Genomic DNA, 17485 nt, shown 5'->3' with positions numbered 1-17485 from the left:
TCCTCTCTGCTCCCTCCACAACATCTTCACCCTCTGGACACTCTTACTGACATGAGCAGCTTGCAGACCAAAAGAAAAAATAACAGAACTACATAAAAAAAAGAGGAGTGCAGGAAACCTGACCTTTGCAACCCCTCCAGCTTGAACAGCATCAAAGTTTTTGTAGGCTCCGTGGGAAAGGAATTTGAAGGAGATCTGAAGAACAGTGAGTTTTGCAAACAGCTCCCTCCAAATGTCAAGAGAACTTCAGGAGAAAGTGCAAACCTGTTTGAAATTCAGCAAGTAGGTAACAAGAAACCGGTGCGATGGGCCAACTGGAGGTGGAAGAAGGTCCTTAAAAACCAATGATGCAGTTCAAGGATGGATTTGTAAAGGACCTTGAAAGCAAAGACGAGGAGTGTTTGCTCCATGTGAACAAGAACATGCCAACACATAACACAAAGACGGGGGTGAGACTGCTGACCCTCCAGCACACAGCAGTTACCACACTCCCAGACAGCATCACTGATGGGAGCCAGAAGACTGTCACAACAACAGACGAGAGGCCAGAACGAGACTTAGCTGTGTGAACAGATAGGAGTGGCTGTATATCTTAGTGACATTACACAAAAAGCATCTGAGGGTATCTAGACCTGAGTCTCTCTCAGTCTCTCCTTCCACTGAAACGCTGAGTCTGCCCCTTTTCTGACCGAGTTACTATATTCAAGACAAAGAGTTTAGGTTCGGGCACATCCAGTAAACTGTCGCTTTATAAAGTTGAGAATACATTCAAGGACAATGAAATGAATTAAGCAAGCCATGAAAGCGTTGCCAAGCAGTTCTTTGAACACTACCTTCTACAGACTAAGCAAAAACTACACTGAAATAGTCTCAGTTAAAAATTTCCTGCTTCACATCCCTCTCATTTTTAAACACATACAGAACAATTTATTTTTGTTGCTGAAAGGACTGCGTAACAGCAGGACATTTCAAATGCAAAAGCTGATATCAAAGAGGGATGAAAGCTCCAGTAAAAAATTAATACTTGTTCCAAATTTCAAGAGTACAATCATTAACCTCCTTTTTTAATATGTGTATAACAAACTATCAAGCCATTTTAAGGTGGACAGCAAAGTCTGCTGTGGGAGCAGTGCTAGGTAGGCTGCATTATATTGCATTCCCCCAGCCTCCTGAAGCCTGTAATGTACCTTCAACACCAAGCCCACAGTCACCATGTCACCAACCCTGTGTTTTTCATTTCCTGTCCTCAGCTGGGGGGAAGTGTTAAATACCCACCACATCACCTTGCATTTCACTTGTGGCAAAAGTAATCCACAAACACCTCCTACTAATCTTCTGAGGCTACTGCAATATTTGAACTTAATCTTTATACATCTTTGGATGATGGCTGCAAATATTATCCTGTACTAAAGACATTTTCTGCGAACACATATATCAATAATTTACAGAATTACAATCAGCCTGGAAGTAAGTACAATGCAGATCAGTAAAACAAGCACTTAACAATATAATGAAGGTGGCAACACTAAATTTATTATGTATCAATTAGTCTTTTTAATCTCTGAGACAGCCATTAATTATTGAAGAAATATTAAGCTACAGTAACATGGCTGTGAAACGAAGTCACCCACTGAAGACACTGACATCCAAGGCTACATTACCTTAAATGGCATGAGCAAGGAAGGAATTAAAGTATGAAGTGATTGTTCACACAGCACGTGTGCATCAAAATATCAACTTACTGCTTCTCCTTATCTTCTGTGTAATATAACATGTTTAAACAGGGATTCTCAGTTTTACTCATCAAGGATCACTGGACAGATGAGGGCCTGCACAGCAAAGTTCACTTGCAGCGATGCGGAAATTGCACAACTGAATCTCCCTCTGTTGGCTGCGAGCCCCCTCCAGGCTGAACTCTGAGAACAGCCTGTCCGACATGTTCATGGGATCATACTGAATTATTAATATCTGTCTGGTATCACATTACATGCCAAAAGTCAGAGGCACCTTTTGGAGATTCTCCTACCGCACTGCAGAAGGAACAATACTTGAAATCAGAGATGGGGTTGTCCACACTGCTTCCGTAACACTTAGCAGAACAACCCAGCTGCAGCAGAAACAGCTCTGTCCGCTCTCTCATGTGAAAGCCGATATGGTGAGGCTCTGAATTCAGAAAGAAGATAGTGGCTACCCACTTGCAAATCCCTTAGTGAATTGTGTAAAGAATGGTGAAAAGCTTTAAAGCAGCAGTTATGTTACTTCTATGGGAAAAAAATCCTTAGAAGTAGAAAAAAATCATATCAAAATATTGTTAAGTGTTGTCAGGGGAAGAGTGGCTTTATTCTTCTCTAGGGTGAACTGTTCCTTGTTGCTTAATTTATTTCACAGGGGCACAGCAAAGTTTAATTAGCTCCTTTTGAGGTATTTGAAGATTTTTGGATGAAAAGCATTAGGAGTGCCAACAATCTACACAAAGAATCGGGCTGGCATTTTGAAGTGGCAAGCAGGAATACTAATTCTGAGCAACAAGTGACCGAGTGAATACTTGAAGACAAGGATCATTTCTGAGCTAGAATGAGTACTCTGAACAAAGTGCCACAGAACAGCTCTGCACTGAACACGGGGAAAAAAAAACATTTTCCAGGAGAATGCTCTACTTCATATTGTTGTGTTTAATCTGTGCAAAGTTGGTCATATAAAATAAAAAGGGATAAACAGGAGTAGCTAAAATAAAAAATAAAAAATACAGGACTCCTTTTTGTAGCTAGAGGAAAGGCAAAATAAAACGTGAAAAAATATACTAAAACTAGTTAATGATGAGGAACCCTACAGAACTCCTAAAAAAACCATGCAGAATTAAACAAGAAGTCACATCCCTGACAACATAATCGTAGATCATAAACTCTGTAACCAAAGGAATAACAAGAAAACTTGCATTCAGAGCATTTTGACTGACAGTACAAAAGATGCATTTCAGAAACCTATTCTTAAAGGTTTTAACATTTCAATTGTAATAGCACGTTATTTTCTGGACTTTTTTTTAGAGAAATACTTGCAATTCAAATCGTACAACCTTATTTTCAGAAAGTTATAAGATTTATCATAGCCGTTTGAATGAGGTAAAGTAATGATCAACTTGTAAGTACTGATGCAAACATTTCAATAAAATTCACTTGATTCAGTGAAGAAAATTTGGTCTTTTATAATCAGATCTAAGCACAGCCACAGCACTCTTGTTTTGTCAATTATCGTGCCTGTGGGATAGCGATATACCTGCAACACTACAGTTCTACTGAGCAATGAATTAAATTTTTCATGTATTGTTGGCCAGCATACCTGAACTTTACTTGCTAATCCATTTCCCATAAGACTGCTGCAGACATGCCAAGCTTCTAATGCAGTTTAAAAATCTATTTTGGAGCTGCCAGAGAAGTTTTCCCTGCTTCCCACAGAAGTTCATGCTGGTCTCAGGTCCACAACAGACAAAGAAACCTGATGCATAACTGAGAAGCCGGGGGGCCTGAATAATGAACTTGGCATTACTGAGCAACAAGAGAGTTAGAGCTTCCAGCACACCTATTTCTAGCGTTGGAAGCTTACAAGGCTCATAATGATTTCACCATCATTGCTGCTATCAGGAAAAGTAGTATTATTAGGTAGTTCAGGTTTTAAAATTACGTTGCCACTCTAAAGGAGTTCGATATATCTAATTTTAATGAAAGCTAGCATCGAATCTCCAGGTAAGCTTTGAAATTTCCATTCTTTTTCTTTCCCCCGGATAAGTCTAACCATGCACACTGAACACTAAAGCCTCAAAAAGACTGCCATTGCCCATCCACAATGCAGTCAATATAGAAAAACCTAGAATACCTATACAAACTAATCTTAAAACATCCCTAAAAGGGTTTTCATGGAGTGTGATACAAAAAGGATACCGTTGGGCTGCTGTGCCGTACATGTTTTACAGGGTACTTAATCAATCATTTAAGCCTTTTCCCCTTTGATTAATGGAGTCACATTACAGCTACATGGACATGCCTAGACAGACAGATGTGATGAAGAAAGATGGGAACTTCCAGCCTATCAACAATCTCCCAACGGACAGGTAACTGAGGGTTGTATTGGTTTTCCTGCAAAGCAAGGGTACACAAATGCATTAAAACTGGCTTGGGTAAGTTTACACATGCCGTCACCCCATCCGACTTCAGATACGGCAGAAATGATTGTCCATTGATTCCGCAAGAGGTAAGAAGGATCTCAGCTCTGAGGACTCCCATTGCTCAGGATTGGCAGATGTGTGAACATGCTGTAAAGAAACTTCCCAGTTCTAAGCCAATGATAGAGACCCATTTTAGAGACCCATTTCTGCTACAAATAAATTACACTGATTATACATTTTACTGTCTCTCTATTCCTCTCCCTTTCAGAACTTTTTGATTACTTTAAGTGCAAACCTAGGCTCTTTATTTTCATAATCTCACTAAAACATATACCAAACTTGGAGTCCCTGAACAGTGAGGATGTACCAGGATCATCCTGCTCTAGGTTCTCCGGTCATTTTACACATGTACTGATGGAGGAAGGGAGAACTCAGTATACCTGAACTTTCAGAAGTAAAACCTCACATCCTTCAGGAGATGTTGAAGAGCTAGTTACTCCTTGAAGATATAAAAAAGAATTCCAAAAATATTATACACCTGCAAATATGGAAATACTTCTTGTTTCCCAGTGTGGAATTGCAAAACACACATTTCTACTGTCCATCTGAAATAGATGCCTGGTTGATCCTGTTTCAAATCCCAAGATGGTACATTACCAAATCCAGGTTACAAATACTTAACCATCACTTGAAAATGGAGTTCCTTGTCCCTAGCATGCTGCATGCAGTCAGTGTCTTGGGAGGTGAGGGTTAGCAGAATATGACAAAACGCCACTTTCTATGGCATTGACACCTTACTCCATTTAATTTAAAGAGTCACTTAACTTCCTGCTCCCTTAATAAGACTTCATTCAGCATTCATCCAAAAAAAAAAAAAAAAGCTAAACAAAGACAAACAGCACTTTTTCCATATAAAAAGTTAAGCAGAAGGAAACAGACTTGGGTAACATGATTTCCTACAAACGAAGACTGCCTCAAAGTAACTCACTATCCCATAATTAAGTGCCTTTCTAACTCTCTAACTCTTTGCTCGACTACACCAAGAACCCATCTATTCTAATTCTTAAAAAAAGATAGAGAAGATTGAAACAAGCTGAACAAATTATTTTAATATATGCAAGATACAAGCACACTTGCTGCTGGTGGATAAACGTGAACCTGACTCCACATATTGCATTTAAAGAATCATCTGGCCCTTTCATCTTAATCCCTTTGCTTCTCCCTATCTTCCTCATCACAGACAGCTCCAAGGTCCCAGAAGTACAACAACCCTGAATTTTGCCTCTCCCGTAGATACAAGGCCAGGACTGAACTAGGAAGCATTCCTGCCTCAAAAAGAAAACAAACAAACAAACAAACTGAGGAATGTCAGGGGCATGGAGAAAGAAGATCTCCAAAGAGCTGCGTCTGCTGCCCATGCACTGCTCACAGCTGTGGATGAGCATCATTACTGCAGCACAAGTGGTCCGTCCCCAGCTGCACCTTTGGCCCCCCATGCTTCTGCCCTTGCAGCAGCAACAGCCATCGCTACCAGCCTGGCTTTCTTAAATACCAGTACGAAGGAGGTAGTGGGGCCAGGGATACTTAGATGTTAAACTAGTTCTGCTCAACTGTTTGCTTTGCAAAAAAACACCCAAAACAAAAAAAACCCTTTGATTACAATCCCAGGTCCTGCTTATTTCAGCCTCTCTCTGCCCTGCTCTAGTGAAAATTACATAAAAACACACTTACTTCATCTCTATAAAGAGGACTTGTATAATACATGATATCCATCGCACTGCTGTTCAGCATATCCCTTAAACCTCGTACTTTATCTGGAGTAATGGAGTCAACAGTGTCTAAAAGAAAAGAGACTTGAGTTACATGCAGGAGAATGATAAAATCTGAATGAAGGACATAGAATATGGCATCAAACTTCTGGGGGCAGTTCTGCAGACTGCAGCTAATGGAACAGCAAGAGGACCAAGTAATGTACCTCCATCAAGGGTAAGTTTTGATCTCCATTCAACCGGAAGAAACTCAACATGAGTTGCGAGATTGGAAAAATACTTTTCTTCTACTTTTCTTGCAGTATCTCGCATCCTAAAAAAAGGAAAAGAACATGTGCCTGTTAAGAATGCTATTCACGCTCTACCAAATAAAACCAACGAACCCAGGAACAATACATTTCACACATTACTACTTTTCAAGTATGGCAGCACTGGTTTATTAAAATAGGTAATTATATACTTGTTTATTTGTAAGTATTATGTAACCTCAAACTTTTGTTGTAAAGTACTTCTCATATAATAGAAAATTGTGTATTACATGTTCAAGAGAGAGAGTTTCAGGACTTTAAATGTATTATATTATGGACCTAATATAAACGACCTAAGCTCAACTGAAAAATGACTAACTCTGGTGAGTCATTGTTGTGTATGTTGTTGTATGTTGTGATCTAAAGTTTGAGAATTTTACTGCACTGCCTTGAAATCCTGAATCCACTGAAATCAAACATTTAGACTAGTATGTAGTACAGACAATTCAGTGCTTTTAAATACAAAGAAAACCATCATAAATATGATTATAAATACTGCTTGAAAAGTCAGACTTTCAGTGTTATGTATCGGATTGGAAGACGTGAAAGTTCTCAGAGTGAGAAATAAGATCATTTATTAGCATTTCAACTTGCAGCAGCATATGGATAAACTAACTGTACTTTTAAATATCATTTCCTTTTTAAAGTGTATTTGAATGTGAGCATTCATGCACCTCTCTGAAGGGATGCGAGGACTTTAAAAATACCTCAGTAATTTCAAGAACAAAGTACGGGAACCCTCTCTGTTGTCTGGGAGGAAAGGGAATAACGGTACATCATACTTCTTTAAAAATGCTACTTCATTACTGCTGTGTGAAAGACCCAACCATGAAAAAGGAAAAAAACATGAAATTAGACAAGAAGATAGTAAAATATCTATGAATCCTATCAAATACATACAGCAGCTAAACTGAGAAAGCATTAGATTTCCTTTCTTTCAGTGACACTAACCTTAGATCCCAATGGCATTAGCATTTTTAAAGATGAGCAAACTAAATCTGACCAAAGGACAACAATACTGGATTTCAGGTAGCTAGTTCCCAATTACAAGCATCGGAGTTTGTTTTGAGGCAAAGTCCAGAATTCCAATGTGTTTATTTCTATTTTCAAAGCTAATTCTTTTTAACGATTCCTACAACCAAAAACATGACGACACTAATCTCCCATCCACACTTCCACCAATTCAAATGTGGTTTAACAAGTCTGAAGCCTTAGCTGAGACACTTCTATTGATTAAACTGGTGCGCCTGTAATCCTTCAGCGGAAATGAAACAGGCTAGCCTAAATCCCTACGAACACCTGAGACAGTAATCACTTAAGCCGCTCCATTTGACCAGCAAAACACTGCCTGCGCTATGACACAACGTCGGCACTCCACCGAGCTCCACGATAGACAGCTCTGTCAAAGTCCTGTTTTGAGTTTCAGCGCACGTCTAACTCTTCACAGTAAAACCAACCGTACGCTGCAGACAGCTGCGATACAAAGTCAGTATCTGCCCGATCTCCTTCACACTGAGGTTGCCACAGAAGGTGACAACACAGATAAAATGGAAGAAGCGCTGACAAAATTGTGTCCTTAATTTCCCAATGTAGCTACTGTCCTGTTTGGACACTGATCTATGGGATTTATGTTGTGCATGAAAGCTGAAATCAGATATATCCAGCGGAATGAGCACAGAGCTGAAATTCAGCTGTTACCAACAGCTCACGAAGGCTGAGAGAGAGATTTCACAGTGGCTTGGAGTAAAATTCCTGTTACTTTTTAAATTTAGCATCATTGACTTCACTGTGAGAATGAAATATACTTCACTGAGGAAGGAGCAGGAAGGTCAATGCCTCCAAAAAACATATTTTCTTCAAGGATAATTCATTCTTTTTTTGTAATTATGCCTTCCCCAGGAAAAGAAAAAGCACATGATGATACTGAAGAGCAGATCTGTGATTTTTATACTTGAAATAGGCAGTGAGAACACACTTTTCCACAAAGGACACCTACATTTTTGACGGAAGAAAAGAAAGGAAGAGAGGGGAGTACCCTTTTGTACACTTTATTTAAAACAGTTACTGGTGGCTTGACCGAACAGCCAAGAAATGCAACTAATTGACATCTCTGTTTTTGAAGCCCATTTTGATTGCACTCCTAATCTCTGGTTTAAGAAGACAGCAAATGTTTAAGAAATATAGCAGAACATGTTTTCCACGATGAGAAAAATCAGCAAGAGGATCTGCTTAAATCGGAGTTGATGAACCTTTTTGTTGCTTAGGGCTAACATAAGCCCTTCAAATACCTTTTGCATCTCATATGATAAACACACATCTTAGTTTTGTTCAGCAAACAAGCAAGAAAAAAATATATATAGTGGCCATGATATATGTGAAATGCAATCAAGAGACAAACCTCACCTAAGGGTGTGGAGCCTAAAAGGACAGAGGAATGGTGCTGCCTTGCTCTGAACGACGCTTTCAGCAGTCTTCCCAAGAGCAATTCCAGTATTAGGCCTAAGAAGCGGCATCTGTGGCTTGGGGAGTGACTGGTATGGGCTTGCAAAGGGAATCTTAGAGTTTCCTTCAGGATAGACTTGGAAGAGATAAAGACTGAGCATCTAGAGAACCAACACATGGAACAACTACACAGGTATAAACCGACCTAATATTGCAAGGCCTGCACCACAACTTGCACAACACGTCTCTTATTTGAGAGCTTAACTTCAGCTACGCAAAATCGGAGCATTTCTAGATTATCAAGAAGAAAAAAAAAATCAGTAAATACATTAACATTCTTAGAGTCCCTGAGTAACCAAAGCAAAAGAAAAATACACCTGTCTGAGCAAAATCAGATGATTACTAGCACAAGGAAACTTCAGGACCCTAAATTTAAAAGAATATCTTTTGAAAACACTAATAATTCTTCGGTATAAACAAATCAGCTTTATTTTCTCTGCAAGAAGGAGGATAGTGGCCTACTAACATAAATTTGGAGATATTAAGCTTAACATTAAACCAGACAAGCAGCAATCTACAGAGGCTAGGTTTAAAGGCAATTAAAACATAGAAGTTTACACATGTAAGGCATAGACTTCTCCACAGCGATAATTAATTCAAAGAAACACCTTTAAATTACTCGGTCCTAATGGTGCAAGAAAAAAGCATCCAAACTACTTACACATCAGTGGCAGCTGTAGACATTATAAAGAAGTAGCTATTAGAGCCATTCACACCTCCATCTTCAAACCTGATGGCCTTCTTTTAAGCTGTTAGTTATTAATCTTGCTGTCTCTCTCTCTCTTTTTTTTTTTTTTTTTTAAACAGATGCACAGTTGCTCAGTAATTCACCCCAAAACCTTGGAGGGTTCCAGGATGGCATAAGTCACTGTCAAGCACAAGGCAGGCAAACCAGAACCCACAGTCAGGGAACTGAACGTTCCCTGGAGCTACTTGCTAGAGGGTTTTCTCCTGCTCAAAAGGGTTCAGCATCTTACTAAAGCCATTCATGGGCAAACCCGCACTGAGAATTTTTAACGAGAGGTCTCCATTCTAAAGCTAGATACAACATGAGCCAGGAGAACCAGTGCAGCCTAGCAATCCTGCCAAGGATTTGCAAAAAGCTTCAAGTTTCCACTCCTAAAAAAACGTGACAGCTTTGTAGCCTTATGCAAAATGTAATTCTACCCACACCTCTAGGGTTGCCCCCACGTCAGCTGAGGTTGTCGAGACATGGTCCAGCCACTGATGGAAGAGTTCCAAACTGCTGTTAAAATGAGTTACGGACAGACTTTCAGAAGCACTCAGGCGACTTAGGAAACCAAAACACAACTCTGTGTGCATCTTTGTGTCTCACATACCATATACTAGTAGAAGTGTCCAGGAGGTCTGTTTCAACAGATTTTTGTTAATTATCCCTTCACCAATTTCAAATCAAATCAAATGCAATTGCATTTCTCTGTATAGGCCCAAGTGTGTTCCTCCGCTACAATAGTATTATACGTTAGCATTGCAAGTTAACCTTATGAGTCCGGTTAATACTACAAACCACTAACTGAAGCTTTGCAAGACAGATTGCAAACTACGTAGTTACTAAAAATCTGTTTTTTTGGTTTTTTTTTTTTTTGCCTTGCACTAAACTTTCCTATGCAATCCAGGTCAGTGTTACTAGACCAAATAGCGTCAGAAAGAGGTGCCATTATTCTCTATCCACATTATTTTGCAGCAGCAATGCCACACACATCTCCTGATCACAGAAATATGGAGGCATTAAAACAGACCAGCAGAGCAATTCCCAGTCCAACACATCTCATTTACACTGGATGTCACTATGCAGCATCTTCTACCAATTTTGATCAACGGTTTTATATTTCAAATTTTGACCAAAATAATGTTGTCATTGCCAGGTAGTGCAGCTATGTTCACAGGCAGAACCCCAGAATGTATACCTGCTGGATACACGCACATCTGTTCTGCTATTAAGTCTTCTTTTGCTGCTTTTTTTTCCCCCCAAGTTAAATATTTTGAGCTAGTTTGTTAGATAGCAAATCTCTCTAGTCACTGGTTAAATTAATACCAATTGAAGCAGTAAATCCCCATCTAAACAGACGACGAATTTTCCTCCTCTCAAATACAAACAGATTTTGAAATCTTGGTCCCAGAGCAACAATTATATAATTCTATACATCAAACCATGGGGTAACAATTCAAACATGATTTTTCTAAGAAAAATCATTCAAACACAGATGTAATGCATACTTTAAAGCATTTTGAAATTTTGCTATCTTACATGAAAGAATTAATGATCTAAAAATAGATACTTTGAGACTCACCATAAATAAAATGTGCTTTGCTGCCTTTCTCTGACTATAGTAATGAATTAGTAACACCTTATTTTCTCAGGTATGCATGCTCTCTTGAGCAGGTATATTCCAGAGATATATTAATATATTTACAATGATCACTGTGATTTTTTTTTAATCTGATGCCGCTAAGTTTACTCTTGTGTAGCATTCACAAATATTATATCAAAAACTGGACAGCTACAAACAAATTAGCTTCAAGTTAATTCAGGAAGTTTATAAAATCACCTCGGCAGCTGGTAACAAAGAAAACTGTCTGAAGGCTTGAAGACACTACCCTTTTAATTCACGAGTCATCTTTGCAGACTCTCTTCAGCCTGAGATAATCCACAGCCAAGAGAACATAAGTGAATGGTCTTGAATTTAAAAAAGAAAAAAAAAAATTACATCAGCCAACTTTCCAGTCTGAGCTCTTGATTTAGGAGATAGGCTAATGGGCTGAATGGCCTTATTAACAAGGCACAGGCTAGGAACAAGATGTTCTTCAGCAGTTTTCTTTTTGTCTCCTCAAGGTGAAGAAAATCATGCTCTAAATCAATGAACTCATTTTTACAAGTGGAAATAATACATAACAATTAGATTCCAACATCTTGGCTATTTGTGAACACCTGGCAAACTGCATAAAAAGATGCAACCTTTCTTATTTATCCACAAAACTTTTGTTCTGCCACAAAAATGGAAACTAACTCCAGTAAAGAGGTGGAAAATCTGATAAAATTGCCCTTTTCGCAAAATCTTCACTGAAAAGAAGTTTATTTAATGAGCACTTAAACACTTACTCTCCCAGAAAGCCAGGCTATGAGATGATCAGAAATAATAGTCCAAGTGCAATAGGAGACTGGACCGAAGCTCTCAGAGTCCAAGTGAGGGCTTTATAGATACAAATGCCCTCAAGGGGAGACAAAGGTAGGGCTTAATTTCACTAGTCACAGTTTGTGGGAGGTCACACCTCTGGATAGCTGTAGAGTATCTGTGTTCTGTTCACAGAAGAAACTCCCCTACACTTATACCATCTGCAAATACATTTATTATAGTAAACACCTTAGGCAGAGATGTGAGTGAGGGTTCAACTTTGTCAGCTCTCAGACCGTTACACTTTTCCCTGGATTGACCAAGAAATGCAGAAATCTAGTTAAAGCATCTCTTCATTCTTTCTGCTGCTGACCCAGACTCTTAGCTGCTGCCACATTTTTGGATTTTCCCAAGACCAGGTGGGCCAAAAGCACTGCTGGAATCAGCAGTCCTTACAAAACAAACCAAAGCTGTTACTACTTAATGCCTGCAAAGCTGCATAGATCTATCTCCTGTGTTTCGGTCACACACACAGTAAATTACACCCTAAGGGGCTCCCAGACTGGTTTCACCTGGATTTCTCTCACCTAGAGTGCAGCACTTGCTGCCTCTTTGAGGAAACAAAGCACAAGTTATCGAGAAAACTCATGGCCGACTTGAGCTAAACGTGGTAAGTCAACGTGAGAGTAGCGGGCATGAGCAACAAAACTTAAGTTTTGCTCAAGGCAGAGGAAATAAAAGGGAGGCATCTCAGAAATTCAGACTGAAGCCTTACTCCTGGCAGATTTCAAAGAGCAACTTCAGGACACATGAATCGTCCTCTGGCAGTATTCTTCACAGACTCCTTTGAGGCCCTGCTCTCAAGCCAAAAGGTATTAAGTGCCTTGCTCTAGGGCACACGCAGACTTGTTTTACTACAGAAGGAAGGCGAAAATTCTTGGAGGCAACCAAAGTAAACATAATTACATGATTCACACCTCATCCCTTTCAAGGATAATGGGACTCTGCATGACGAAATGAACCCAAGCTTCTTGGTTACGTGGTTATAGGATCCCGGAGACAAGGCTGTGGAGGCCCAGCTATTTCAAACGTTGAGCTGCTGAGATGTTTGGTGTGGAGACAGACAGACCGAGAAGCTGAAGCTGTAGATGGGAATACAAGGTGTGTGCTGAATCACAGCAAGCGTGAGCTTGGGGGCCTTGTCCCTTCAACCTGTGCTCTCAACATAACTACCGAAAAACCATAACATCAGTGGATGATGGCTGACATTCGTACACTGTATTTATTCAGAGAGGTTTTTTTTTTCCTGTCTCAGTTTAATTACTGGGGCTCAGAGGAAGGGTTAGTTTTGTATGGTGCCTCCATGAGTAAGAGACTGTCCTCACACTGACTTACTCTCTCTGAAAGAAAAACAAGAACAGCCCGAGGGAAAAGCACAGTATTGTTACCTTCCCTGTCTTCCAAAATATCCCCCTTCCTTCCAATCCAGCAGGCTGGAGGAAGGAATCTGGGCTCCCTTTCCCCTCGGAACGTCCCTATCCTGGAAGGGATGAGGCCCCCTCCGTCACAGCCGCAGCTCCAGTGCAGTCACTGCCTTCCATACGTGCACCCTTGCCTTCGGGGCAAAGGCAAGTCCAAGTATTTGGAGAGTGGTTGCACTGGGAAACGTAGGAGCTTCAGCTGCCCCTTCCCAGCGCTGCTTTCCAAACAGTAGCAAGGTTGTCCTTCAGCAAGATGCTGGCTTTGGCAATAAAGCTGATTAAAGACCTTCCCTGTTCCTGTTGTCACCCCGCTCCTCCTCACCATTCGCTCCTGTCTTCCAGACGGGCTTCCAGTTTTTCGGACCAACTGCAGTGATCCAGTTTACAACGGGACCAAACAGCCACGCTGCCGTGACTGAGAAGGGAAACTACAGCACTGGGCAGAAACGAGGGCTGGGAAGAAGAAGTGAACAAGAACACAGATACAGAGGTACACCCAAGTCCTAAAGAGGCTGTTATCTCTTTGGTCCAATCTGCGATCATGCGTTAGATATTTAACAAACGTACACAAAACAAGCTCTTACGAGTGTTTAATGCTCTGTGAGGAAAAACAAATACCCCGTACTGTGTGTACTGGGATTATAAGTGGAATTAACTAAAAGATTTTGTCAAGAGGCTTTACTCTAGTAAACTATCACTTTTACCTATCAGGCTGAATTTCTCATTTATCTTGCAAGGCAAGCTCAAGTTGAAAGTGTTAAAACAATGTTTACCATTTGGTTATCTCATGTCAGAAGAAGGTGCCATTATTACCAGCACTGAAGAATGGAAAACCAGCATTTAATATGCACTTAATGCAACATAAGCATTTAAATGGAAAATAAGCAAAACTACCAAATATCTGAAGAGCCGAAAATTAGAGAGGGAAAGAAAATTAATGGAAAACTTGATCTAAGACTCCAGCAGCACATATTTAATGCGCTGAGAGGCCTCAGAGTCCTCTGAACGCTGTAAGGGCTTGCATACAGATGGAAATTTACCAAAATAGCTATTCTGAAATAATTATTATAATGACAATCCACAATTAAAATGCTTTCTAATGGGGCTTGCAATGAAAATGTAATTGGTGATTATGGAACGTCAAGAAGATGCGCTTGTGCAGACAGCAGGTTTTGTGCTACATGCAGCAGCAAAGGCAAATACAATTCTCAAATCAAAACTGGAGACTCAGACAGAGGCAGACAGATGACAGCTCTGGAAAAAAAACAGTCAAGAAGTGTCCCAACATTAGACTTATTATGGAAATACACAGAATAGTTACTCAAATCAATTTTTAAGTATGAAAGTTAATAAAATTGACAAGGTCAGCCTAAGGTAAAAAACAGGATCTTTTTTTTTTTTTTTTTCCTTTAAAGGAAATTGGCAACATGGATAGTAACATTCCTAAATTCTATTTAGTATGCATGCCTATGAACCACAGCCCCAGCCTAATTTGGAAGTACAACTTCATCAAAACAAGAGATCAGGCCTCAGTAATAAAATATTCCACCTAACACAGTACAAAAATGTGTACAGTAAAATCAAAAGGATATTCAAAAATGATTTTAAAGTCAGCATTGTACCATATCAGAAATTCGGTAATGCCATAATGTCTTAGTTTGTATCACACATAAATACAACATACGATTCCATAAACAATTATGCTACCAAAATAGCTCATAGTGCTCTATTCTGCTCATGTCAGGTCAGCTGAATCATTGTTCTAGCTTGGAGGAGGTACTGTCTCTTCGTAGATTAGTTCTGCAGTTAATATCAGCGTTGACAGGAGCAGCTTGTCGTACCAGCTGCCATGCTACATTTAGATAATAAATGTGTTTAAATATACTGTGAAGAAACAAAATCGTGTCACGTCTTCCAAAGACCTGTTCACTCAAACATCAATAAATGCATCTTTTCTGTTCACCTACTTACAGGACACCCTGCAACCATAATATCTCACCACATTAATGATTAGATCAAACTCCATTTCTTAATGATGTTAACGCATAAAATTTAAAATAACCCTGGAAGGAGAGTTCTGTTTTCACCTTTTGTGCTCAACAGTATCTGGCTAATGATGCAGATGCATCATGTGAGTTATACCAATTTCTTCTAGAGGCAGTAACCTGAGGACAGAGCATATCGAATGAGCTCTGGTAGGGTCTCTCACCCGGCCTGAGCAACAGACACAGCGCCCCGTGTCAGGGTTATAAGCTGGATTTCTCCACTTTCTTTTTTCCTTCTTTAAAGACTTGTTCAAGTAAGGCTACGGTTTTGTGGTATGAATTTAAGTGTAGATCACACACAGGTTGAAATAAATGCAAAAGCTTTATACGAGGGTAGATTGGACCCAAAGAGATGCAGCAATATGTGCACATGGCAAAGGCAATATGCGCAAGAGGGTGTTTGGGAGAAGGGAGAAAGGGAAGGCATCCAAGCAAGCATTCCCTTCTACAGATCCCACAGTTCCTCCAAGCACCATACTCCCGCCAAAAATGCAAGGTGTTGTGGAGTTTGTCTCTCCTTTCTACCCACCACACTGTGGGGATAAGTTTTACAGCAGGCTCTAGAAACTATAAGTCCTATTTTGTTATCAGGAACACCAGATGGACCTTCCCCTCTCATGTATGAAGCAACAACCCAACGTATAGTAAACTATACAGTATGAGGCTAAATTAAGATCTTGAAGATCTTCTATAAGGCTAGAAGGAGAGACACCATGAGAGTCCATGTGGTTTTGTGTCTGGCAGCTGACCTATACATTCCCTCCAGTAACCTTCCTTTCTGTGTTCCCTCCCCATCCACGTCCCAAATTCCACAGAGAGGACCAGTGGTGCTCTCCAGAGGAACTGGTCCTCCCAAATGGCATGGGGCCTAAACCTGTTTCTTAGGAACACACACAATGTCTAACCCAGGGCTCCCACACTGGCACATGCATGTCACAAATGATAAACAAGTCCTTCAAAGCTGCATGCAGCCCAAGACAGTCATGAGCTCTGAGGGCTGACTGCTTTCTAAAACGGCTGATGGCACCCAGATATTGGGGATGGAAGAAAGAAGGAGCGGTGTCACAGATGGGCAGACCTATGGCTGAACTTACAGACTTAGCATGGCTGTAACCATGGGTTTCCTACTAAAGCACGTACATTTAAAAGGAAACACTACTGAGCTCTTTCCCCCTTAGCTTCTACTTTAAAGTGTGAAGGGTCCAAAAATATTTTTGCTTATTCGTCTTATCCTTTTTCAAATGGCAAAATTTGACTTCCTGCGTCTCTAATGCAAGAGAATGTAACCCGCCTGTCCCCTCCACCACATGCGCATACAACACACACACACACAGATGAAAGTGTTAACAGAAAGTGTGAATACAGCCTGTGAAAACTGCCACTGTGCTTGCCTGGCAGACATTTCTTCTAAAATCTCTTCCTAGAGCAGATGGGATCCTCCTCACTGATAAGTTTTAAGCTATTAAAAAGAAAGGGATTTCAATCTAAGATGATACTTTCATTTGCAGATTTTGTACAGAATATTTTCTACAGAATATTTTATAGAATTTATGCCAATAATTAGCATTTATGCTAATATGCAGTACCGGTCTGATATTTCTTGAAGGCATCTGAGACTAGAAGGAGATTTACTGAAGCACTGAAAGTCTTGTTTTCCTTTTCTCTAACAGGAATTTCATATATTGGACTGCCAGTTAAAGTGGGACTTCTTAAGGAATGGCCACCCGCATCCTGAGCTGAGATTAATTCACACATAAAATCCCGTATGCATTTTCAATGCAAATGGAGTAAGGTAAAAGACAAAGCAGAGAACCTTAATGATTCCAAGGTGGGAGTTTTATTTCTGGTAGCTGTTAGAACAGCAGCTTATAATGTAGGTCTTTTGCATATGCAGTGTAATTGATGCGTCTCCTACAAAAATTGAAGTTTTTACATGTATTTTGGTGACTAGTTCCAGCTTTTCATCAAGGGCCATAAGATCTCCTTCTCTTTGATTTTGCTCGCTTGCTCTTAAACACCACGAACAAAAGAGCAGTGAAGTTCTAGAACAAGGAGAGTAGGGAGTAGCAGGCTGTTGCTTTGAGATG

At 40.0% G+C, this 17485-nt stretch overlaps 1 protein-coding gene across 2 annotated transcripts in view; it reads right to left on the bottom strand.

The window, feature by feature from the left end:
* Window positions 1-17485, bottom strand: part of DDHD1 (DDHD domain containing 1) — a 74114-nt gene that overhangs the window by 20354 nt on the left and 36275 nt on the right. For both annotated transcript variants that reach the window (XM_067295158.1, XM_067295159.1), the window contains exons 5-6: window positions 6135-6241; window positions 5891-5997 (exon numbers count right to left, since the gene is read on the bottom strand). In XM_067295158.1, coding sequence (XP_067151259.1) covers window positions 5891-5997; window positions 6135-6241 — 214 coding nt within the window. The remainder of the gene's footprint in view (window positions 1-5890; window positions 5998-6134; window positions 6242-17485) is intronic.

This window comes from Apteryx mantelli, chromosome 4 (assembly GCF_036417845.1).
Source record: "Apteryx mantelli isolate bAptMan1 chromosome 4, bAptMan1.hap1, whole genome shotgun sequence".
NCBI classification, from domain to species: domain Eukaryota; kingdom Metazoa; phylum Chordata; class Aves; order Apterygiformes; family Apterygidae; genus Apteryx; species Apteryx mantelli.
This window is presented reverse-complemented; position numbering and strand designations above follow the sequence as displayed.